The sequence below is a fragment of the Ailuropoda melanoleuca genome, chromosome 14, assembly GCF_002007445.2.
Source record: "Ailuropoda melanoleuca isolate Jingjing chromosome 14, ASM200744v2, whole genome shotgun sequence".
NCBI classification, from domain to species: domain Eukaryota; kingdom Metazoa; phylum Chordata; class Mammalia; order Carnivora; family Ursidae; genus Ailuropoda; species Ailuropoda melanoleuca.
This window is the reverse complement of record NC_048231.1, coordinates 60,034,425-60,060,756: the sequence shown is the minus strand read 5'-3', so window position 1 is coordinate 60,060,756 and position 26,332 is coordinate 60,034,425. Positions and strand designations below refer to the sequence as shown.

The 26,332-nt window shown below is 50.5% G+C and overlaps 1 protein-coding gene across 1 annotated transcript in view; it reads right to left on the bottom strand.

The window, feature by feature from the left end:
* CABLES1 (Cdk5 and Abl enzyme substrate 1) overlaps nucleotides 1-26,332 on the bottom strand; it is a gene marked incomplete at its 5' end in the record, with an annotated part of 116,716 nt that overhangs the window by 7,933 nt on the left and 82,451 nt on the right. Inside the window, 3 exons of the mRNA XM_034642194.1 lie at nucleotides 13,064-13,167; nucleotides 14,238-14,394; nucleotides 15,593-15,689. Coding sequence (XP_034498085.1) covers nucleotides 13,064-13,167; nucleotides 14,238-14,394; nucleotides 15,593-15,689 — 358 coding nt within the window. The remainder of the gene's footprint in view (nucleotides 1-13,063; nucleotides 13,168-14,237; nucleotides 14,395-15,592; nucleotides 15,690-26,332) is intronic.

Here is a 26,332-nt window from a genome sequence, read left to right as displayed (position 1 = left end):
TGTTTCACTCAGCACCATGTCTTCCAGGTTCAACACAGTGCAGCAGGGATCAGAATTCCCTTCCCTTTTGAGGCTGGATAACCGTCCATTGCGTGTACATGTCAGTTACTAGTAACAGTCCTTTAAACCTCGGGTTTCTTCCTCTTCCTCTCCCCTTATTTTTTTAGTAGGCTCTTCGCCCAACGTGGGGCTTGAACTCACAACTCCGAGATCAAGTGTTGCATGTTCTACGGACTGAGCCAGTCAGGTGCCCTTCCTCCTTTCTAATCCTATCCATCCTTAAAGACTGGTTCCTGGGGCGCCTGGGTGGCTCAGCTGTTAAGTGTCTGCCTTCGGCTCAGGTCATGATCCCGGAGTCCTGGGATTGAGCCCTGCATCAGGCTCCCTGCTCTGCTGAGAGCCTGCTTCTTCCTCTCCCACTCCCCCTGCTTGTGTTCCCTCTCTCACTCTGTCAAATAAATAAATAAAATTTTAAAAAAAAAAAAAAAAAAAAGACTGGCTCCTTTGAGCCCCTTCTGAGGACCTGAGTCTTCCTGGCTCGTCTGTGCTGTACGGTATTCACTCTGAATGAAACACAGTCTCTGCTGGGTCTCACCAGGTTAGCCTCACTCTTCCTCCTCAGGATTCTGCTTTCGAAGGGCAGCAGTGATGCCTGATGCCTCTCTGGCTGGCTGTAGGCAATAACCTTCACCAGGCAGAGCCCGAGAAGGGAGCAAGTATGGATTCTGCCCAGAAGGCCCGTTTCCGTGGATGGCTTCTGCGGCCTGCCCTCTTCCGGGGAACGCATCACCGCTTTCCTCTGTGGCTCTAATGCCACTGGGCGGCTCTCTGTAGACACCTCCATTCAGAAGATGCTTGGCTGGACAGGATTTTACAATGGGCATGTGGAAGGCCTCTGGTGTCCATTAATAACCGAGAAGAGATGAAGAGCCAGCATGTCCCAATTCACCCTGATCTCAACAGCACCTTTGTAACAGCCTTGGCAAGTAAAAGCGAAACCACGGCAAAATGAACTAAAAAATGTTCCACCACACTTGTTCAGAACTTTCTCAAATTCTGGGTGGAAGCACACTCGGTGCGATGCCAAGAGTTCTTCCATGGCGCCATGTCTTCCTGGCCCGATCCAGAAGGCTCTCCCTCAGCTGGCGCAGGGCATGCCTGTTCTGGAAGCTGCCCTGTGCACCTGCGATGTGCTGGCAAGGAGCCAGGGAGCGGCACTGTGGCCCCAGCGTGCAGACATATGCATGCACGCACTTGTGTGCCGCAGTGTTCTGCCGCACCGCGAGAGGAGCGCGTGGGACTTTATGGAGGCCACTTACTGTCTGGCAGAGTGGACGCTTCCCTTGTGGCAGCCCTCCAAGACGCATTTATCATCCCAAACAGACGGGGCTCAACAGGATGTAAGATTTTTCATTTAGGAAACAGGCAGCAGAATGGGGAACTACATCTAACAGTTACCTCAAGCTGGGTCCAGGGGCCAATCAGTCAATTCTTCTGTTTCCAAAACACCCAGCCCTCCCTCCCTCTTTGACCCCACACCAGGCATTCCAAACTCTCCGGGACAGCCTCTCCTGCTCTTCTTTGGTGGATGAAAGTCTCAAGCAAAGACTCACTGGCCCTTGCTGGGGACTGAAGCCCTGCGAGCCCCAAGCAAGGATATTTGGAGTGGGAAGGGGTGGTCTGGATCCTTCCCTGTGGCAGCCACAGCAGCTCTGCTCTTACACGCAGATACACACACCACAGCTTTCCTGCTGCCAGAGAAGCGGCCTGCAGCCGCGAGCCACCCACCTCATCTCACAGACGTGGATGTGAAGGCTCAGGGGCTGCAGGGATGGGGCCAGCACCGGGCCAGGTTGCCCAGCTCACCACCTGCACCGCTTTCCTGCGTCTCCACTCTTCATCGGGCTAAAGCGAGCAGGGGCGACAGCCCGAGACTGCCAGCAGGTAGGAAGGGCTGGCCGGTGGGCTGCAGCGGTCTGCAGCAAAGATGTTTGGCATCCTGAAGCCTCGCCTTCCACTTCCCTAACATGAGGACAAACACCTGGCATGGCTGCCTCACAGGTTTCTCCTGAAGCTCGAACTGAGAGAACACCATGTACCTAAAGGGCACTGGAGAAGTTTCTCAAGAGCACGGAAGCAGGACACAGCAGAGAGCCGGGTGCTGCTCCAGGCACACGGAGTCAGCGTGCGAGGGCGGGGCCCTGGGATCCATCCACGCGGTGACGTTGCCTGGGTGACCCGCACGCCCAGCAGAGTCTCGTTGCCTGGCTAGCACCCAGCCACCGTTCGGGCCTGGAGCTGCTTCTGCAGGACCGTCTTCCCTACACCCCCGGAAGCCAGGTCACTCTTCCAGTGACTCACCTTCACTACACACTGCAGTCTGGAGAGCCGACCCTCTCCCAGGACGCACCCCGCTGTACGTCCCGACTACTTTGCAGTGAAGATTCCAAATACCGTTCCAGTTCTTCTGGTCCCATGCATCGGCACAAGAAGCCGCCACCGAAGCAGAAGCCAGGCTTCTGTTCTTTCTGCTGCCAAGACATGTCACGGCGGGGGTCCTGGTTGTCCATTCTGCCAGCGGAGACCACAGCAGGGCAGCGCCGATCTGCAGCCGGAGGCAGTGGCGGCTTCCCGAAGGCGGCAGTGGCAGCAGCACGTCTGAAACTGGCAGCTGGTGTATGTTCCCAACCAGCAACCCGGGCCCTGATCAAGGATGCGGTCAGGCGGCAGCTCCCCTAGTGGCCTGGCTCTGCAGGGTGGGTCTAAGATCTTTCCTGAAATTCTAACTTAGGCTGTCGTGTCAGCCTCCCCAGTGATTCTGTAAGCTGTGTAGTATTCTGTAATAAATCGCTCTGTAAACTAGCTTGCGTGGATGCCATTCTTCATAACTGAACTATAACTGACAAACACACTCCTTTCAATGATGGCCTTGACCGCTATCCTAAATGAATCTCACCTGGGAAGACATGGGATGAGGGCAGAGCCCATGGGGGATTCTGGTGGGGGATAAGGCCCCAATGTCATCAGTTCCCCAGGGCACCGAGTCTTACCTCGGGGGCCCTCACATATCATTTCCTGACCAGTCCAAATTTCAGAAGGACCCCACGAACACCAACCACCCGGCTCAGCCTGCAGCGCTGGGCCCCGGCCTTATAGGAGAGACTGTTTTCACAAGCAACCCTGTCCTAGCTCTTGGGGTACAGAGCTGGGGCCTACTTTTCCTGGGAGCAGGAGTGGACATGTACATTTATTTCCGGGCTGCTCCTGGAGAGGGGGACAGGGGGGGCCAGTGAGCTGACATGGAGTCCCTGGGCCCAATGCCTGGCTCCCAGTGTGGGCAGCACACGGCAGCTGCAGGGAGAGCCAAGACCTCAAGTTCATCTTCTAGGTGACAGAATTCCTCTGAATCCTGGCTCTGCTGTCCAGAGCTACGGAAGCGGCCTTCTGTCATCCTCCCCGTGGGGAGTTTCCGGTCTTACAGCCATGTCGTTGCCACTGCTCCCAGCACGGAGCAGGAAGCCTGCTAGCAGCCTGACCCTCCACTTCTTTATTTGGCTGTCACTGGGCTACTCTTTGGGTCTTTTCTAAAGTAGATATGGTACATTTTAGGGTGGGGGATCTCTGCAAACTTCCATCTCTGTCAAGGCCCCCCATTTCCTGACCCCCATGTGGCTGGCAGCCTTCAGGACCATGTGGCAGAGGGAAGGGCTCCATATATGGGAGAGCTGGGCCCAGCATTTCCAGGGTGGCTGCCCTGGGAAAGTCCTAAGGCATCTGGGGAAGGAGAAGAGAAAATGGACCACTGGAGGCTCGTGGCTGCTGTACCTGAGGCAGGGGCCCACTGAGGCCATCATTTCAGTCCATTTGCTGACACTGATAGAAACAGGGTAGGCTGGCTTCTGGGGCAATGAAAGGCCTCCACGACCCAAGACAGGAGGAGGATGGTGGTAGGTTGTGGATGTCAGTCTGAACACCTTAGGCGGGCAGAGAATGCTAAAGTGGTTGCGTTCCGTTTTCTGTGGCTGTCATCACCCTGTACTGTAGACTGTGCGGCTTCAGCAACAGGAATTCATGGTCTCTCAGTTCTGGAGGTTACAAGTCTGAGATCAAGGTATCAGATGGGTTCTGTTCCCTCTGAAACTATGGCCAGAATCCTTCCTTGCTTTTCCCAGCTTCTGGTAGTCCCAGGCATCCCTCGGCTTGTAGATGTATCACAGTCGTCTCTGCCATCATCACCTGGTGTTCTCCCCATGAGCCAGTTCACATGACCGTCTCCTCTCCAGCTGTTTACGCCATCAAGTCATACTGGGTTAGGCCCGCCTTACTGCAGTATAACCTCAGCTTAACTAGTTTATATCTGCAAACAACCTATTTCCAAATAAGGGTCACAGTCTGAGGTACTAGGGGTTAGGACCTCAACCTACGTTTTTGGGGGACACCATTCAACCTTGTGCAGGGGTGCTTGCTCCTAAAGGTGCTGTTACACAGCCTTGCTGCGCTCTAATCCCAGCTGCTCTTCCCAGACTGGACACAGCTGCCCCCACTGGCCTCGGCTCTGACCCAAGCAGCAGGTGCTGTTGGCCTTGGCCTCGGTGCGTGGAAGCCCTTCCAGTTCTTCTTTCTCTGCCTCCTATACTTGCTGGGATGTCTCTGTCTTCAGTCCTGCTATGGTATCTGCTTCTCCGAGCTGTGGCTCTGTGGGGGAAGATCACGAACTCCAGCACCAGAACCCCCGGGATGCACCCCAGCTCCACTCAGTGGCTGGGTGGCCTAGCCAAGCTGCTCAGTGTTCTGTGCTTCCGGTTCTTCATCTGGCTTCTCCATCGTCTCCTTCATGTCGGCAGCTGTGGGGCACCCAGAGATCTGTGGGGCTGTTTCAGGGTCCTACCTAAACTCTGCTGGTTGGGGTCCACAACCAGGGCAGCTGAGTGGGCAGCCCCCCAGAGCAACCATCTGCTCGAAGACTCTTGCTCACCTGCTGCACCTGGAGCCCACTGCTCCCTACTGAGCACGCACAGCCCAGACCCTGGGCATTGGATCAACCACCCCAAGCCCACAGCCGCCAAGTCAGGCAGTTTCCAGAGGGGATGACAGTCCTTGCTGTCCTCCGCTCTACCTCCTGTCAAGAACCATTCTCTGGAATATAAGCAGCCATGATTTCCCTGCGTGGTCCTGTCTCGAGGGTGCCTTATGACCTCCTGAAAGACAGGACCTCTCGACCACTCAGCAGGCAGCTGCCCTCTTTCCAGTGACAGAGGTGAGCCGAGGCAGCAGTACTGGAGGCTGAGCTGCACACACGGGGTTACAACAGGCCCCCAGTTACTCAGTCTTTCTGGCCTGAGAGAAAATGAATTAAAAGTGAGGCCACGCTATGTACTAGCTCCCCTACAAGTCGAACTGTATAGAGACTCATAATGCCCAGGTTTTGCCAGTACATGTTACTACGAATCAAAGCACTAATAAACAGGCTGTGGTTCCTTCCCGGCCTGGGACAGAGTGACCACTGTTTTCAATGCCACCTAATTCCAGGCCATGGGATTTGCCAGACATAAGGCTCCTGGTGGCCCAGGGCAGAGGCCGACTGCTGGGTCAGGCCGCGTGGCAGATGGAAAGCCCCAGCCCTGTGGTGCCTGCAATTTTGCAGAGCAGGCCATTGCACTCTTGGGATGAGAGGTAGCTTGAGTGCACGTTCTTGCAGCGGCCTTCCTGCGAGGAAGCTGTGTGCACACAGCTGAGGGAAGAGAGGAAGGTCAGCTGGGAGGAGACCATCCAGAACACAGAATGTCCACAGACACAATTCAGAAAGGGGCCCGGCCCGCTGGAGATGGGAGGCAGAGTCAGGAAGGCCCAGTGTCGGGGATGACACCTGAACTACCTTCCAGACGACAGGAAAACACGGTAAGACCAGAACTTAAGTTATCTATCTGGAAGAGTCTACTGTATGTGTTGTGGACACACTGAGATCTCTTTTGCTTTTTAAAGAACAAAGACTAACTTATGATAGAAGGGAGGGAAGGGACCTTGGCTTCCCCAGGCTCACAGCCCCAGTCACAGTGCTGTGCAATGGGGGCCTCCGAGTGGGGCTGGATGCGATGGGAGCTGTAGCGGCAGGTGAGGCAGGGAGCTGAGGTGACAGGTGTGTTCATGGGGTACGTATGCCCCAATAACAACGCTGGGCAACAAAGAGGGGCTCAGAGCTGACAGGCTGCTGGTCTGATTTTAACAGAAACAATATAAAAGGTGCTTAAACTTGGGGGCCTGGTAAGTCCCTGCTTCCTTCCCCATTCTCGTGCCCCCCACCCCAATCTCCCCAGGCATTCTCACGAGCAGCTCTGAACAGATGTGTGCTTGCTGCAGACTCAGCTATGGTTCCCCTCTGGGTCACAGAAGCTCCCGGGGGCAGAACATTCCAAGGGAAGGAGGGCTATCAGGCAGTGCTCCCTGCAGCTCCTCTCAGCCCCAAGGGCCACCGCACAGCCACAGCACGGCCGGGGCTCTCCTGCCTGACCGCACCTGCCCCGCACTCATTCGAGCTCCGAGCTCAGCCGGGCACCAGAACGCAGACGCTCCATGCTCGCTACGGTCGTTAAGCAGAGCGGCAGCCCTCGCTCGATCTATCTAACCACGAACAGCTGGGCACTTCGTCCCTTCTCTGCATTCTTCCTTTTCACTAAGAGGACAGTAAATCACAAGGAAAACTGTGGGAATGAGCGGAGGGCCTTTGCAGCCTGGGGCAGCATTTGTTGCTCTATCTACCCATCGAATTCCAAATCCATAACCCTGGATTTACTCTCGCTCCCGCGCCCTGAGGGGGGCAGCTCTTCCATTTCCCTCACTAAAACGAAACCGTCTGCAAATCAAGGAGAGAAACACAGGACAAACTGCTTTTGCTTCAGGTTTATGCTGCCAACTTGAATTTACCAGGAGGTGCAAAGCAGGCCCTCAGTTCCAGACATTTGTCCAGTACTTTGCTGGTACTACAGAAACTTCTAGAGTAGTGCCTTCACTCGTTCGAGAGGATACTGGGTGGGTACGGCCCTGGGCTCACACACATACACGTTCGCGTGTGTATTTGGATGCACTTCTAAAGACACGCTGCTTAAGTGGTCGCCTGAGAGCAGGAGCTGATGAACTACGTATGGAGTATATCATGTTAGAGACCTCAAAATGGTCACTGAAAATGTGAGACAAACACACAGAAAGGAAGCAGATGCTATGCAAGATGCACCTTGCATAAAATGTAAAGCTAACCTTTCATTTTGTATTATCTTTATAAGAAAAGATGAAAACCACAATACTGATGCATGCTACAACGTGGATGAACCCTGAAAACATTACCTAAGTAAAAGCCAGACACAAAAGACCACATAGCGTATGACTCCGTTCTTATGAAATGTCCAGAACTGCCAAGTCTACAGAGACAGAAAGTAGATTAGTGGTTGCCTAGGGCTTACAGGGTGGAGGGTTGAGGGTACAGGGACTTCTTTTGGGGATGATGAAAATGTCCTGAAATTGATTATGGTGATGGCTGCACAATTTGGTGAATGTTCTAGAAACCACTTAATTATACATTTTAATTTTCATTTTTAGTAGGCTCTACGCCTAACGTGGGGCTTGATCTCACAACCCCTAGACCAAGAGTAGTAGCACGCTCCACCAAGTGAACCCACCAGGCGCCCCTATACACTTTAAGCAAGTGAACTGTATGCTATGTGAATTATGTCCAATAAAGCTGTCACTAACACACAATCCCCAAAACCCCTAAAACCAGAAAACAAACCCACCACAATGCAACAGGGCATTTAAAAAGGCCTTTTATTTTAACGCTTGCACCAAAAGCTGGTGGGCCTCAGGGATTCCACCCCCCAGCTCCTATGCAGGTGTCTGGCAGATTTTCCCTAGAGTTGGGGAAGCTCTAAAGCCCTTCCAAGTCTCAGGAGAGGCCTAGCAATGGTGTTACTGTTCTCCTAAATTGAATGACCTTCAAGCACCTTGAGGACCCTGGAAGGAGCCTCACAAGGGAGGAGCCGCCGGGGCTCAAGGTGCTTTAGCTTCTCGATGAACCCACCCTGCAGACAGGTAAGCACCTACAGACGGCTTTCAGCAGGAAAGAAATACGGTGAGGGAAACCAGAGCCCAACAGCCTGCCACACAGAAGGCTGACTCAGTGTTCCTTTTACTGAGTCTTGAATTTCCCACTGCTCAGCTTCTCATACTGTGCCGAGGAAGTTCTAAGACATATTCCCACAACACTGGGGAGGTCTGGGCCTATGAAGGAGAAGTTTTTCTAGGAGTAGTTAGATTAAGTAAATACGTGACTAGGCACTTTATCAAGAAGATCAATCCAAGAGATGTCTCTTGAGATGTCTTGAGATTTATGTACCTACAGATATCATAAAGGTTACTCATCAGTCTTCCTTCTGATGTCAGAAAAGTTGGAGAGGGATTTCTTCCTGAGACAGGAAAAGGATCCAGATAGGCATTCAAAGAACGTTAACTCTGTTGGCATTATCTCAGTCAGCTCTTTTGCTTACTTTCTCCTCTTAATTGCTCTCCACACCCAGAAAGGGAAGAAAAAACAAAACCACGACTGACTTCAGCTGCCAGGTTCTAATGATAAACAACCACTTTCTGGCGAAACTTTAATTACAAGGCAGGCGGCGCTCAGAGCAGGAAGCAGCCGGCTCTGAGTCGAGGCCTCGCGCCCACCCTCACCGCCCTGAGAAACACCACCATTAAGCTAAGGCCCTACGAGAACCTGCATGTAGCCAGGAGGCTCAACGTACTTTCCTACTCTGTGGTCACCGTCTAGAAACTTCAGGGCCAAAACCACAGGGGCAGCTGCGACTTGGGTTTCCAGACCTGTCCCAGGAATTTTTTTTTTTTTTTACTTCAAAATTTCCGCTTTGCCCTCTCGCGGTGGCTAAGAGTGGGAGTGACTTGCCCAGATCGGAGTTAAAAACCAGTGTCACTCCGAATGCAAGGCCAGTTCTGAAGGGCTGCCACTTAAACTTTGTACAATACAGGCTTCTTTCTAGGCCTCAGGGAAATGTTCGCCTCTGGAACTCTTCCACTTTTGAAGGCATGGCAACTGTGGCCACAAGTGGCCTTTTTATCTCATACTTAGAACACACATGAATGAAAATACACACCCAACCACATCCTGGTGGGTTAATATCACCTACACTAGGACCAAGAAAGCCTGCTCCTGGGTATTTACCCGAGAGAAATGAAAATATATGTCCATGAAACACTTGTATAAGAATGCCCATGGCAGCAATATTCATGGTATCTCTACCCTGGAATGTCCATCAATAGGAGTAGAGATAGATAAACTGGGGTATGTCCATACAAGGGAACCCTACTTGCTCATTTAAAAAAAACCCCAAACTACTGATATGTGCAACATGAGCGAATTTCACCTATTAAATTCTATGAAGGAAGAAGGACCAAAAAATTTTTTTAAAAAGCACGTAGTACGTGATTCCACTTACATAAAGCACCAGAATAGGCAAAACTAGTTTACAGTGACAGAAATCAGAACAGGATGGATAAGAGGGAACTTTTTAAGGGGAAAGAAATGTTCTCTCTTGATTAAAGCAGAGGTGACCAAATACGTGGAACTGTACACTTCAAATGTGTGCATTTGATCATACACAAATTACACCTTAATACGAAAAGAGAAAACAGATAAATGGTGGCTGGGGGATACGATGGGGCAAAAGGTTTAGCTCGTCACTTTTTGGGTTGCTTGATTCTGCAGAGGCCACAGGAACATCCCAGACCCTGAAATGCCACAGGAACAGAACACCCCGAAACCCCGGACAACAGACCCTTGTTCTCAGGCTTGAGGCCTCCACTGGGCTGGCCTCCCCTGAGCTACGCTGGAGACCTAAGGGAGACAGGCATAGGCAGCAGAACCCCACAGGCCTCGGGGGCCAGTATAAAGGGAGGTGGGCAGTGCTGCGGAGCCTGGCACCTGGCCGGCACCCTTGCCCAGTCTTCCAGCAAAGGCCACGACAGACAGGAAGCGCTGGGAGAGGGGACAGAGGAGTCAGGGCCGCACAGGCTTTATACAGGTCCGACATCCACCTGCAGGGGGCGCCCTGCCAATGATGAGGGTTCACATCCCCGCAGGAAAGCTCTAAGCTGGGTGAGTTTGTCTAGGCAGAGTGCCTTCCACCTACCCACAGGCCAAGATGGGCCCCACACCCTCAAAAGCTTTCAACAGCCTGGGTCAAGTAACCCCATATCTCTGTCTACCCTGGTAGTCACTGCCTATTTGAAGGCTCTGTGTGCCTGGGGTTAAGTATGAAAAATCTGTCAGGATCATCATTCTGTGGGCTTGCGTTCTCCACCTGTGCGTGTGTGCGCACACATGTGCTTGTGTGTTCATGTGTGTAGAGGAAAGGACAGTGACTGTCATTGTTAGAAATACCGATTTGATACACTCGCCCTCTCTCACCCTTCATAAGACAGGGTCTTGGCACATGGGCCTTTCCCACCAAGGCCTAGAACGGCTGCTCCTTCTTACCCCTCACACTCACCTTCAATGCCATTGCTTCAGGAGAACCTTCCTTGAGGCTGACCTTTCACCTCCATCCCCCTACCCTGCCCCCCATCATCTCCTACCACTTTTCTTCACCCACCTCATGACCGCAGTGACTTGTCTGCTTGCTCCCTGTCTGACTTCTCTTCACACTGTAAGGCTGAGCAAAATGGGGATTGTGGCCAGTTTGTTCTCCACTATGTAAGGAAGCACCTGGCCCAGCACACAGTAGGGCCTCAGTCAGTACTGGCTGAATGGACAAATTCTGCATCTTCAAGCAAACCAACCAAAACCAAAACCAAAACCCCCACGTGTACTTGTGCAAGTTTGTTGCAATGTGAAACTGCCTTATAATCTATGCCTGCTTCGAGAGAAGTCTCCTGGGAGCCAGTCTGAGGCTCTCTGTAACACTGACATGCGCGGCAGTGACAGAGAAGAATGCTGAAAAGTGGGATGTCCCACATCTGATCTAAGTACCAATCTCTGTGGCAAGAGGTGATGTACATCTTATGGAACTGACCAGAAAATGCCGTTCACGAGCCATTTCATTTTCTAAAACACATACTATTATAGGAAGCAGGGGCTGCAGATGCAACCTGGTGAAATGAAAAATGAGCCAGTTGGGAACATAAAACAGGGAGGATAAGACATGTATGCTGACTTGGCAAGTCATGTAGCACACTGCTCAAGGAGGAAAAATCGCCCTGGTACGTAGGCGCGTGCACGTAGTCTGCGGCCCAGAACCTTGAAGTGCACAGTGAAATCACTTAAAGATTATATAAATAAGATCTGGCACCAGCCTGTCACTGGCCTACAGGAGAGGTCAACGTTATCGCCAGACATAACATTACCTAGAGAAGAGCTCCCTGCCAAACCCCAGTAGGTCAAAAATAGTGCCCTCTCTTATTCTCTTGGTTACCTAGATATCTGTTCAGCTGTTGGCCCAAAGAGTCATTCTCCCGAGGCTGGCCGTTCTGCCACTGACTGCTGAGGGATGTGGGAGTCACAGACCAAGTGAGAAGAGCACTGAGCCAGGAGTTCTACCTTCAGCCCCCATTTCCTGTCTGTCAACTGTGACAGCCCCAAACTCCCCCAGCCACAGCTTCCTGCCCATTACTTAGTAAATAAAGCAATGAACGACATAAAGAACCCTATTCTTACACAAGTCATGATGCTTCAGTTGCTCCCTCCTTGACACTAGCACGGTGATTCTGGTCATCTATCGAACACTTATTTTGTGCTAGCTTACGTGAATAAGGCCTGGTTTTGTAAAAGTAACAGCTAATCTTAACAGGTCACAGAGTGGGAAAAAAAAAAACCATACATGGCTCTGGTTCTGCTTTTCATGTTAGGAGGTGGGAAATAAGGACGGAAGAGTGAGAAGGAGGGGCAATTTTAAAATCCATGCCTTTGGTAATTCATTTTGATTCGGTGTGGTGTATTAGAATGGAACATATGCTGGAAGCAACTGGCAAGGACCTGAGTTCTGCCTGGTGTTCCTCTGATGGCAGCTACTTGCCAAATGTTCAGGGGAGAAAGTGAGGCTGGAGGCTAGAACCTCAGTGCTGAGAACTTTCAACTCAGAGGGAGTGTTCAGGGGCCCTCTGAGTAAATGGGGTCCCACTCTGGCCTCTGCAGACATAAGAGCCCAGAAGAGAAAAAGGCCCGTTTGCTCATTCCCAAGGCTAGGGCTGGTGAGAACAGCATGGGCTGCGGGGGGAGCAAGGGAACCGAAGTGGGATGTTTTGAGCAGCATCCACCCCCTCCAGCCCATCAGGGAGGCGGTGGGAACATTCTGGGTCGGTGCTCTACCTGATGCCGTGTGTGGCAGGCCTGGCCTGGCAGCTTTCCCACAAGCCCAGCTCTCCCCTCTTCCCACGGCTGCCAAGGATCTGCCCACTACTGATTTGGGGCAAGTCTGCCCCGAGAAAGTACACAGAACCCAGCCAGGCCCCACGGGTGTCTGGACAAACGGCAGACAAAGTGGTGGGAAATGGTGGTCAGCCAAAAGCAGAAACCAAAATTACACAAAGGGAAAAACAGGAAGAGTCCATGAAGCAAAAACGGCAAGGAAAGGTTTTGCATTTAATGCCCACAGCGGCCTACCTTCACTCTCCCAGGAGATAATTCTGTCATCTGGAGCCCAGTGCCCAACGTTTGCCTGGAGTGCACGTGGAGGCCTACAGTCACCAGGGAACTCCAGACAGAGCTGAACCTGAGGGGCCTGGCCCTCCCCTAGTGGGGTCTCTGGATGTATGAGCTCAGGTGTGTCCCCCCAGAGGTGAGGGTCCCTGACCCTGAGCTGGTAGCCAAAGTGGTATATGCAGGCCAGATGACCAGAAGAACCCAGGACCAGACTGTGCTGGGCCTTCTGTGAGCAACCACACTGGGGAGTCCTCCAGAAGCCCCCCCAGTGCCAGAGAGCAGCCGCCTGTTAGGGTGAGCGTGCCTGAGGGGGCAGGAGGGGTGAGGCTGGGGGGTGAGCGAACAGACCGGCTCACCACCGCTACTCACCATGTACGAAGGAAAGATCAGAACTCGCTTGTGCTTGCCACAAGGCCACTGGGGGTCATCCAGGAGATTTGGGTCATAGTCCATAAAGTCTCCCAGGTCGCTACCTGAGGATCACACACAAAATAATCAACAGGCGCCCCAGACTCCCTGAAGCAGAAGCAGGGGGGCGAACGCCAAGTCTAAAGTGAGCCCGAAGCAAGGCCAGCCTCAGGCCTTTGAGCCGAGTCACACGCACTCTGCCCCTCAGGAGAGAGCCCCACAGGCCAACAGAGGGTATCCCCTGCACAAGGGGGTCACCAGATACTTAACATTCTGACAATTTTTCCACTTTAGAAAATTACAGATCACTCCCCCCGACGTGAGAGCACAAAACCTCGCAGAGCATGAAAGGTGCGGCAAGCACTCAGGTTACAAACTGGGGCACCGGAAAGGCGCATTTGCTGAACCTACACACCAAACGAGTAACTCCGGTTCTGGCGCGTGAGCCACACGTTTCTGGTGTGAAGGCCTCCTGGCAGCCTGCTGTCTACACACACAGATCAGCGCAGGCACCAATGCACACAGCGCTCAGTGACCAGGGCCGGTGGGGACGTAAGGACAGGGCTTCCAAACTCAGCACCTGGACAGGCCTGAGGAACTCCCCATTCACCTGGAGTTTCTCTGAGAGTAGAAATAATACTGCTTCGTAGAGTTTTCTCCCTTGTTTGTGTCTTACAAAGGTTTGTAGAGGCAAAGCTAGAAGCAAGCAAGCCTTCCCTCACGTTCACAGGCCATGAGAATCACAGAAACGTTCTCACACCTGATCCAAATCTAAAAACTAGGAAAATACCGACAAGAACCAGGCTGAGATCAGGAGCTGAGTGGTGGGGAGAGGGTGGAGGGAGGGGCGGTGCAGCCTATCTGCATGGTACAGATGGCCCTGGCATTTCTCCTTGCGGAAGCTTGGGAGTTGGTGGCTGAAATACCTCATTGGTGAGGTCCCCTGGTGGCCTGGCTATGAACCTGTATGGCCTGAAATTGGGCTTGCCCCAAAGTCACATGGCCCGTGGGATAGGCTCATGCTCCATCCAGAGGCACCCGTCCTCCAGTCTGCACACAGGGGGAGACCCAGCACACACGGTGGTCCAGGGACCTTCTCCATGCGCTGCCCCACCCCGGCCCTGCCCATGGTTACCTGTGTCCAGGCTCCCCTGGGTGCTGCTTGCACGCCCTATGGAGAGGCTGCGGTGGCTCAGGTTACGGAACTGGGAGAAGGAGGAGGTGGAGTCTATGGTATTCCTCCGGGCTCCGAAGGCATTTGTGGGTAACAGAAATTGGGTGTAAGAAACAGTCTAAAAGGTGAAGACAAAAACGGACAAAATGGATTACTCCCAGGCAATGATAGGTTTGCATCCATACCAAGTTCATGTCCATATTCTTACATCCACACTTCGAAAATCTGCCTACTCAACTGACTTGAGGCTACGTATAGTTTTAATTTATTACACTTTGTGTGAATATTCATGTTATACAGTAGAAACACTACTGTATTTGAGAACTATCCCAGAAGCTGTTGGGATGTTGTGTAATACACAAGGCACATACCACACTGTCTTTTTTTCTTTTTTTGAACACCACACGAGCTATATAACCCACCAAGTGCAGAATTCCAGAACACATCAGGCCCCAAGAGTGTCTGATTAAGGGGCTGTGTCCTGCTGTATGTTCCACTGGCAGATGTGATCTCTGATGCTTGTCTCTAGCTCACTTCCCTCATTCCTGTGTGAACACTCAACCTTCAGGAATGGACACAGAACAAGTGTTTTTCTTTTCACCTACTTGGAGAAGCATGGCTCATACATCCCTGCTCGTGAGCTCGGGGCTGATGACATCTGGGCACAGTGGTGACCAGCTGTTCCGCGACAGGGAAGGTGGGGAGGTCATTTGCTGCCCTAGCAGCTTCAGCTGGAAGCAAACTACCCTGAGATGGCCTCAAATACTTGCGTCATCTCCATAAACAGGCTTTTGAAGGGTTTACAAAGACTGTGTGGATCCGGCACAGAAAGGTCAAGTTCATCTTTGAAACTTCGCCCCTCAGACTTCACCAGCAGGTCACAGATAAGGAGGAACATGACAGCCCTCCTGCTAGGTGCTCACTAAGGCTGAAAGACTCAGCTTCTCAGGACCGTGGGAAGCCTCCGCCTCCCCTTCACTACTCAAAACAAACTTTCTAGTAGCGGGAATGTAGCTTCTGACACCATCCGTCAACGCGTGTTCAAACCACTCAATTCCAGAGCATGCACGTGTGTGTGGGGGGGGGATACTCGTCAATATCCTGCATATCCATCATAAATAGCACTGCTGGAGAAATACTCATGCTATTTCCTCACTGGCTTGGTGGGTTTCCAAGCACACACTAGGGGAGTGGGGACAGGCTGGCCCCAAACCTGGTTCACCCACTGTGAACAAGGGTTGTGGTCACGCTGCCTCTGCGTCCTGACCCTGGTGGTGTCGGCACAGACTTGCTGATGGGAAGCTAGGAAGCCTTACCTTCCCGTCAGCTCCCAGCTCCACGCCTTCAAGGCCAATGATCTCTTTCAAGCCCACGGCACCTGTAGACTGCTTCCCTCCATCCAACTTCAAATCCCTGGGGAGGACAAGCCCAAGAAAAAATGCTTTGGTTTGTACTCAAAAGAGCCATGACGATGTTTACTATACAAGACACCACAGTCACACTGACGAAAACAAGCACATGGGCCCTGGCCAACAGAATATCCCTCTGACCCTCCTTGGAGGCCCGTTAGCAACACTGAGGCAGTTCCACCTTGTTTCATCCACTTTGACATAAATGAAATCCCAATCAAACGGAAAGCCTGAAGATGAAAGGCAGGCTTAGAAGCCGAGGGACCGCTGTTGTTCCTCCGTACAACGCCCCTCAGCTCACAGTCCACTAACAGGAAGCCAGGGAGCGTTCCCTGGGCATCATGGGGCAATGGTTGGTTCTCTTAGGCTCTGGCTGCTGGTTTCATTTTAAAGCTGGCAGTGAATTCCTGTCCTAAACAGTTCCCAGGATTACTGCTGGTAACGAAGGAATTAATGGCACCATAGTCACCCCAGCTACCTTGCCAGGAGACCTAGAACATGAGTATCTTTCTATAAAAGAACAATCTCCAGTATTAACAAGCATTTATACAGCACTTCACAATTTACAAAGACTTTCCACACATTGTCTCTGTCATTCCTTTAGATGACCCTATCAGACAAGGACTGCTATTATTATCTTATTTTACAGAGGAAAAAGCCCACAGGAGGCTGAGTGGCTTGCCAAGGTCACCAGGAGAGGAGGCTGTCAAGACTGGTTTTGCATCCAGTGCTGTTTCTAGCATGCTGCGTTGCCTGAGAGGGTACAAGACTGAGCTGGCTGTAGTTATGCTCACATAGTCAAGGACAAGCCCCCTCCTTACAGCAGTCCTCGCGCTCAGCTGATTAGAATTACGGGGTATCTGACGAACTACTGCTACCCAAACCCCACCCGCAGACATTCTGTTTCAGTTGGTATGGGGTGCAACCTGGGTGTCAGTTTTAAACACTTGCCAGGGGATTCTAAAATGCAGCCACATTTGAAAAGACTGTCTTCCAGTTTCTGTCTCTAGGACGTGGTGCCTGTTAGTCAAAAGTCATCTCGGGCTGGCAGTGTTCATGCTGTGTGGGCTGGAAAGAGGCACCATATTCACGGGCTGGCTCCCACAACCTAAGCAAGAACAAACAGAACGTGCAGGCAAGACTCTCCAGGCCAAAGATGAAGAATTCACGGAAAAAGAGAGGGAGCCGGGTGAGTGAGGGAACAGAGACAAGAAGCCTCCCCTTCTGGGAAGGAAACAGGGATTCTCTAGTCTAGTTGAGCAATCACTGGCTGTGACCCTACCTCTGATGAAGAAGTGTGATTAACGGCAGTTTTAAAACAAACAGCCAAGGGGCGCCTGGGTGGCTTAGTCGGTTAGGCATCTGACTGATTTTCGGCTCAGGTCCTGATCTCGGGGTCCTGGGATCAAGCCCCGAGTGGGTTCCGCGCTCAGTGGGGAGTCTGCTTGTCCCTCTCCCTATGCCCCTCACCCCTGCTCGCGCATGTACGGGCTCTCTCTCAAAAATAAATAAATCTTAAAAGAAAAAAAAGCCAAAAGTTGCATCCAGTAAGTATTGCATTTTTTAAAAGGCAGTCTCCTTAGGACGCCACGCTCAAAACTCTCTGGAGCCCCTTTAGGAATCAACACTAAAGTCACGCAGAAAGAAGCAAATAACCAACCCTGTCTGCAAGCTTTGTATTATACATATTTTTGCTCTGAACACCATTCAATCAGCGCTTCCCCGACCTACTGACCAGACTGTCAATGACTGTGAACAACTTCAGTTAATGCCAGACATCAAGCTCGGCCCCTAGGGATGATGCAAAAGAGGACAGTAAGTCACAGAGCTGGAAACACTGGTAGAAGGTGCAGACCATCCCATCCAGAGCTCCCAGCATATTCTGAGCAATGGGAGTACTTTCAGGATGTGCCTGCGTTCTCCCGGTGTGTGTGTGTGTGGGGGGGGCTCATCTGTGGGGGGACTGTGAGATCCATGATGACTGAAGTCACCTCACTTTATAAACATGCCATGTGAACAGAGAGCTGCACTCCAGGTACGGACCTCAAATCTGCAGCTGGAAGGACCAGACAAGCAGGCGGGGAGCAGAGTGGGGCTCAGCAAGGCCACCAGAACCCGGGGATGGCACATGCCACAGACCACCCACCCTGCTGCCCTGTCTCCGACAGGAGCCGTCCAGGCTACAGGCCCTCACAAAGGGAAATGCCAATGGAGCAAGAACCTGAACCAGGCAATGAAGCAAGAGGAGCCGTGGCGGGCTAGGAGAAAGGGGACGGCCGTGGCACCCCGGGAGGGGAGCGGGTACAAAGCCCGCAGCGCTGCGCATTTCATGAAAGCATCTCCGGCTCGCTTCCGGGACGTCCTCCTTGCCCGAAGCGCCTCCCACCAAGCACATGCCTCAAATCCCCAACTCCCAAACAACTGTCTCCTTGTTTCCATTTTGCCAGACAGAGAATGTTATTTAGGGCTGAAACTAATTTTAAAGGCAGGGCCTATCTTCATGGGGTAAGAAAACCCAAAGAAACAAGGATATTAAAATATGCCCACATTAACAGTGCTCCTGAACAGAGAGCTGGCTGCAGACAGGGACAGAGGCTCACTCCATGTTTGTATCCTACCTCCACAACGTGTGATGTGTAGTATTTACTTGTAGAAGCCAGGCAGTCTGGCTCTTGGCTGTCTCACCAGTACTGGTTTATACAGATGGCAGAGACGAGGGTGTTTTCTCTCATGCCCCGTACCATCAGTCCCTATTTGCTCACAGGCTCCTGATTCCCTGGGCAGCCCTACATTTGCCAGGGGGCCCTGCTGGATGTACACAACCCAGTTCACAGAACCAAACCAGCCACACTCAAACCACACCCCCTTCCCGATGCTGCCCCTGAGGGAAACAGAGTCATAACACGCAGTAAACTGTATGTGCTCACACAAAACCCACGATTCCTCTTATGAGATAAACCCCAAAACGCATTTAAAGATGCAGGGGTCCTTAGATGCAAAGAGTATTCCAGTACCTCAGGACACTCTGGACCACATGGAAGACAAAGGGCGACGAGCAAAGCTCCCCCGCACCCAACCACAGGAACTCATCTCTCGAGAATGATTGTGTGGGTCTGCTCCCTGCCGCCGTCACTTCCCACAGCCCTTCACTTGTATCATTCTCCTTCCTCAGTCACCAAGGCCAAGGCGAGTCAGAAAACAGGCTCGGGGGCACCTGGGTGGCACAGCGGTTAAGCGTCTGCCTTCGGCTCAGGGCGTGATCCCGGCGTTGTGGGATCGGGCCCCACATCAGGCTCCTCCGCTATGAGCCTGCTTCTTCCTCTCCCACTCCCCCTGCTTGTGTTCCCTCTCTCGCTGGCTGTCTCTATCTCTGTCAAATAAATAAATAAAATCTTAAAAAAACAAAAACAAAAACAAAGAAAGAAAGAAAACAGGCTCAGAGAGCAGTGGGTCCACCCTCAACTGCTCGGAGGAAAAACGCAGATCGCTCATGACGGACCAGCCCTGTCTCAGCGCTTCCTACCCTGACGGAACAGCCACCCACACGGTCTCATGTGCCAGCCACCAGCTGCGTGTGGCAACTGGGCGCCCGAAGTGGGACGAGTGGACTCAGGAACGGAATTGTTCATTTTCTTTCATTTACTTTTTACTCATTTATTTTTTTTAAAGGATTTTATTAAGTAATCTCTGCAGCCAACGTGGGGTTTGAACTCACAACCCCAAGATCAAGAGTCGCATGCTTTAACTGATGAGCCAGCCAGGTACCTCTCATTTAAGTTAATTTAAATTCAAACAGGTAGCTAGGAAGCTAACAACATGGCTAGTGGGTACCATACTGGACCAAATAAGCCTTCCCACAAGTGGCCTGGCCACTGCCTTGGGACGTTTACTTCCCAGGCCCCTGCTCACTGGAGAAGAGTCTGCGTCAGGCGTCCCAGAGGAGGTGGGAGAGAGGCAGGACACTGCAGACAGAGCCAGCACAGGATCACCCTCAGTGGGGAGGGAAAGGACGACAGTGGGACTTGTGCTCGAAGGGGACCCATGCCCTGCACCCCTTCAACACTCTGGGAACAGGGCTTCTGGCTGTGATAAAATGCATGTCCTATGTGAGGCACAGAGCAGCAGGGCTCCCCAAATCCAAGGCATTACGGGAGACTCCAGCTCCTTTGCACATCCTGATGGGGAGAAAGGAGGATGCCCAGTGATGATTACGTTTTAATTTCCCTTTGGCCTCGGGGGGGGGGGGTTAATAGTTCATATTAAGTAGATTTGAACTTCAAAACCTCACCCACGTGGTAATAAATATTACAACTACTCCAGAAAATGGACAGCTTCATGGCAGCGGCTGAGGGCAGGCTTTCCCATTTTTTCCACACCCAATTCAAGAAGAGGTTGTCCCTAACTTCCGGGCTGCCATTTTGGTGGCCCTGAATTAAGAGCATACTCGTATACACATCTGCTTGCACGCGCACGTCCGCTGAATAGGACACAGATGTCATCTAAGCTAGGTCAGTTTCTTAGCTTTTTACTGTCTCTATATTAAGACTCTTGGCATCTGAAAAGGCATCTTTCACAAACAGGCTGACAAACATCTATCTCTAGGTTCCTTAGCTAAGAGCTCTGCCGAAACCAAACCTTGTATTAACACGAGCCACATGAAAATGCTGTTATTTGCCCACTTTGAACTATATACACAGCGATTTCACACTGCACCACCTAATCTATAGGTAAAGTAACTGCTCAGGACTTACACGTGAGTGTAAAGCAAGCAAGAGACCTATGGCCCCGGACGCCCCCCACCCCCGGTTTGGGGAGCCAGGAAGAGTTGCCGACAGAAGGGAACTGTGAATGGTGCTGCTGCTACACCCAGAAACAGAATCTTTTAAAAATGCCAGTGAAAAAGGATTAAGCAGAAGTCCCCAGGGAGTAGTGATAAAATCCTGATGTTTTCTCTCTAACATCATTGTTCTGAATTCTCATTAAAATGGTGTATGAAAACAGAAATATCGTTTGGCTCAACAGCCAGCATTAACCCTCCAGGAGCAGGAGAGAGAACTGGAGAACATGGAACTGCAGCTGTAAGTAATTGAAAGCAGACCGAAATCAGCCTTTCCAGTTTCTTTGAAAAGCCTAGATTATTTTTCCCAGATACATGCAGAGTCCAAATATTAATTTATTTACGTTCCACCTCCTTCTAAAAATGGCATGGAGGCAAGTTCAAATACCATATGTGGATACCGGCCCAACTGTGTGCATTATGGTTTACACGCTGGAGCTTGCACTCAGAGACAATTGTGGTTAGGCAGGTCACAGGGAAGGATCTCGTTTGGACCGATGCACTAACAGAACCAGCGGTCAGGAACCATGGACAATGCAAGGGTCTGTTTTCTTCTCTTCCACAGGCCCGGGTGACGCTGTAGCTCAGACCTACTTAGCTGCAAGAGCTCATTTCTCATCTATTCAAGTTTCTTTTGCAGAGGCTGTAAGCAACAGACACACTTTGAAAACCCAGCACAAAGGTTTTCTTACAAAATCTGGCCAATGGGGATGGGGGTGGATGGGAGATGGTTTAAGGGGGGACGGGGCAGGGGCTCACTGAAGATGGGGGAGGCGATAAAAACAGAAGATGAAAATGCATTTGGGGAGACAGCCAAGCAGCAGTTATACCCTTAAGCAAGGGGCAGAAATAGAGGTTTCTTCTTTGTGGAGTGAAACCCTATTCTTCATAGGATGGCCCTGCGATTCACTGAATGTAGCTCTCCTTGAAAGCCTATGACTTGGTGGCTGGAAACCCCCTGGACCTCTGTTAGTTTTGGCTCCCACAGCAAAGAGCAAATGCACATGATTTTGCAGTTGTGGAATCATCTGGTCAGAGCAGATGGCCAACCTAGATATCCTGGTGCCCAAAGGGGATTACCTTTGTCACTGTAACCACACTATGGCCAACTCCTGATTTCATCCTGTGTAACAGGCAAATCATCTTTCATTACCTTTTCTGATGCTCATGGAGCCATAATGCATGGAACTGATCAAACAAGATTCTCTATTAAATAAGAAGTTTCGAGATGCCTGGGTCAGTTAAGTGTCTGCCTTTGGCTCAGCTCATGATCCCAGGTTCCTGGGATCAAGCCCCACAATGGGCTCCCCGCTCAGTGGGGAGTCTGCTTCTCCCTCTCCCTCTGCTTGACACTCCCCCTGCTTGTGCTCTAACAAATAAATAAAATCTTTAAAAAAGAAAAAACAACAAGAAGTTTAAGGCAAAGCCTCTTCCTTAAGGAGCATATGATGAACGAACCAATGTTACTCCTAAAAAAAAAAAAAAAAAGATATGATTTAAATACTTAACATCTGCAAAGAGATGGAACTGTGTGAGTAATCCAATTAACTAGTTTCCAGGGCTTTTAGCTTCCAAGATGGCCTGACTGCCACTTGTGATCATTTAATGGTGCTGTCAACTTGAGACCTGGTAATGCCAAACAGAAGCACCACTGGGCACTTGCTCATTAAGGGACAACAATAAGTTGAACACTTTGATGCATAAGTAATTTAAAAGCCAGTTAAATATTAATAGGATTTCCAGATCTTTCAAAAAAAAAAAAGAGAGAGATTTGCTGCATAGAGCAAAGCTTGAAAGCTGGATTAGGAAATACTACTTGTGAGCTAATTTTAATTAAGAGATTATGCATCAACTGGAACTCAGTGATATAAGCATTTATCATAGTTTAAGAAGTCCTATTTCTCGCCTCTTCAGATACAATACAGCTGCCATTTTGGATTGGGTCTGCTTACTTGTAGTTCAGAGTCAATGGAACAAAGCCTAGGGCTGACAGGAAAAAGTGAAATCAAAGCGGCTTTTAGTCTAGAGTCCTGCCCCTCACACTCAGCACTCCATCGATAAGCCATCCCCCCAAGGGTAATTGGCAGACAATGAAGGGGCCTTAATGTAGCTTACACCAAAATCTTTGTCTAAAGGCAGCTCCTATAAACAGCCGGATAACGGCATGATTCATCCATGAGATCATTCCAGAATCTGTCTCTGTGTGGGAATATGGCTGGTGTGAGGAAAGAAATACAATTTGTGAATGTGTAATTTTCCACAACGGAAAGAGGTGTTCTGGGGGAAAGTGGGTAAGGAGGAAGAGGGGGATGTCAGGGAGCATTACGCTTCCAGGTCCCCTCTCAGAAGCCGTTCTCTATGTCACAAAACGATCAACACTCAGGAAACGGACCTAAGAGGATGACCTCATCTGAAACGCCCCCATGCCAAAAGCTAAGAAGGACATAAACAAATACTATGTGGGCACTATTTTTTAAAGATTTATTTATTTATTGGGACAACTGGGTGGCTCAGTCAGTTAAGTGTCTGCTTTGGCTCAGGTTACAATCCCAGGGTCCTGGGATCGAGTCCTGCACTGGGCTCCTTGCTCAGAGGAGAGCCTGCTTCTCCCTCTGCCTGCTGCTCCCCCTGCTTGTATGCTGTCTCTCTCTAGCAAACACATATAATCTTATTAAAAAAAAAGATTTATTTCTTTGAGAGAGAGCAAGGGGGGGTGGGGAGCACACAGGGAGAGGCACAGAATCTCAGGCAGTCTCCCTGCTGAGTGAAGAGCCAACATGGGGCTTGATCTCATGACCCTGAGATCACAACCTGAGCCAAAACCAAGAGTCGGACACTCAAATGACTGAGCCACCCAGGCTCCTTGGACACTGCTATTTTAAAACATACCCCCAGAGGTACCTTGTGCTGCACTGGGAAGCCATTTCCTTCACCACATGGTCTCGGATACATCCGTAGTAAGAGAACCCTGTCACTATCATTCAGTCTGGTCTGGTTATCTGAATGGGTCCGTTCCTACACACACACACATCATCAAGCTGGAATCATCCAGCATGGTTATTTTACATAACCCTGACTCACAAGTTAACTGGGTTCACTGCTATTTCCTTCTGATCGGATCTCTATGTACAGAAATACCTACTGATGTCTGTTTCAGGAAATAAAGTGCATCTGGGCACTTGTGTCAGTCCCCGTATGCAGAGACAGTCCTGGGACTGACCCTCAATACAATGCCTGCAGTCTCTCACTCACCAGTGGGTTGTGTTCCAAAGCTTTTGAGTTGGCCGTCTGGAACTCGGAATGCATTTTCCCACTGACATGATGTTACAAACGGAGATCAGCCCACACTGTGTTCTTTTAGCCTACAATATCACCGAACTAGCACACAGTAAAGCAAGAGGTCTGGCTGTAGGAGCAACAGGTTGGACGTGTGTAGGAAAAAGTGGAGTCTCTCTCATGGTTTCCTGGTTTGACCTGAAGGCTGACCTTCGGCGGGTCAAGTTTGCATTATTTTCACCTTCCTCTCTCGACCTCCTTTTCCTTTCCAGGACCCCAGGGGATCATTATTCCTAAGCTGTTCCTGTCTCACAATTTCTCCCCCCCTCTCCACTTCTGAACCCATAAATTGCTTTGCAGCTCCTGGTCCCAGGGTGATGGCACAGCAGCCCAGAGGACAGGGCTGGGGTGCAAGAGGAGGGGGCAGTGGTCTTAGGCAGAGGTGTGGATGAGCTATTTATCAAGTGGGGTCTGCCTACTTAAAAGAGTTGGGAAACTTAGTTGCAATTTATTTTGTAAGCAAAGGGTTGCCAAGCCAAACCACAGATCCACACTAGAAAAGAGAAGGCAGTGACTCATGTGGATAAAAGGCGAAAAGACTCTGTCGGGCCTTGGCAAACTGCTGGTTGAGAGAAGAGGAGCTGGTTTAAGGCTGGGACTCTTCCCAGAAAATAGTATAATTTACAAGCTTAATCTGAGAAGAGTGTTTACAGCTATGGGAAGGTTTGATCTTACAGTTACAGTGAAAGAGACGGGCAACATCTGTTCCTCTTCTCAGTGACCAGCTTCCAATAGCTTGTTTTGAAAGGTGGGATTTGGCAAAGCTTCTTCCCACCAGCAAGAAAGATCAAAACAATCATCTCCTCATGTCCCATACAAGCACATGCACTAGGGGATGGGGGGGGCACTGGAAGGAAATAGGCCAAAATGTTAATGAAGGTTTTGTTTAGGAGGTAAGGCTAAGTTTTACCTTCCATTCATTTTCACATATATTCTAGATTTTTAAAAATAAGCATGTACCACCAAGGAGAACAATTTAAAGACCAGATAAAAGCAGATCTGAAGATGAATCCCTTGTGTCTGTAGAAACACAGTGCTGGCCAACTCATCAAAAACTGGACTGATGGGGCGCCTGGGTGGCACAGCTGTTAAGCATCTGCCTTCGGCTCAGGGCGTGATCCCGGCGTTACGGGATCGAGCCCCACATCAGGCTCTTCTGCTATGAGCCTGCTTCTTCCTCTCCCACTCCCCCTGCTTGTGTTCCCTCTCTCGCTGGCTGTCTCTATCTCTGTCAAATAAATAAATAAAAAATCTTAAAAAAAACCAAAACAAAAAAACTGGACTGAGCTTTGCTGTGTTGGGGAAGACTCAGAACAATGAAATAGCTCTGTGACTGGACAAAAATGGAACAAAAGTGACCATTTAATGAGTACCTACTATGTATGGCCTGGCAGGGTGCTCAGAGCTTTCATATGTAATACTTCACTGCTCTCAAAACTCCAAGGCTGACATCATAGCCAGTTTTACAGATAAATGAGCCTGCGACCAGCAAAGCTAATTAATTTGCTGGGACTGAGGATTCTGCCTGACCTCAGCTCTATCCCACCAACCTATGCTCCTTGGCTTCAGATGCCCATCAGTACCGAAGGCAGGGTTGGAGGACTGTGGTTTTCCTACCGGGACCGTGAAAGATGCAGTGAAAATGAGTGGGCTTCTCATTCCCCCCAGCTTTCTGGAATAACTCTGTGGTTCGCTATTTTATTTATGGGCATTCTGTGTAAACTTGCATTGGAGGAATGGTTTCTTCAGCAAAAAAAAAAAAAAAAAAAAAAGTCTGAAAACCACAGGACTGAACAGTCTCCAAGTTCCTTCTAGCTCTAAAGGTCTATCTTTGGAGCTGAAGTGTGCTCCTTACCACTGAACTCATGTGAAACAGCATTACATGGCAAATCTTGTGTGTCATGTATCCTTTAGAGAGTTAGCCTGGGGATACTCCAAGAAGTGGCAATGCCCTCGTGTCTCCGAAGGGCTTCTACACCCTTGCAAGTGGTTTTTGTTCACTGAGTTCAGCCCACAGGCCTGCTGTTATAAATGACAACTCACCCCTGTTAATGATTAGTGGGATTCAAGGCCCAACTGCAGTTTACTTGAAAGGAGTTAATGCAGCCTGTAGCCAGTCTTCGATCTAGGCATGCAAATAAATCCCAACATCTTCCCAACATGTGCGCCTGATCAGACATGGGCATGCTGGGTCCCAGAAAAGGCTGGATGGCGAGGACCAGACCATACACCAATGTGTGAATGGGTGGTAGGAAGGACCAAGGCAAGAGCTTCACTCCACCCAACGTGAAAAGCTACCAGTGACAAAATGAAGCTCCCCATTGCCCCCTGGGAAAGCCAACCACTTCTAACTATGCAAAAGTCAATTCAAAAATATCCCTTGCTTTAAACAAAAGCAGTATACGTGAAAGGAAAATCATCTTGATCAAGGGCTAGAAAGGCAAGCCAGCTGAAAGCCAGGAAACTCTGATGGC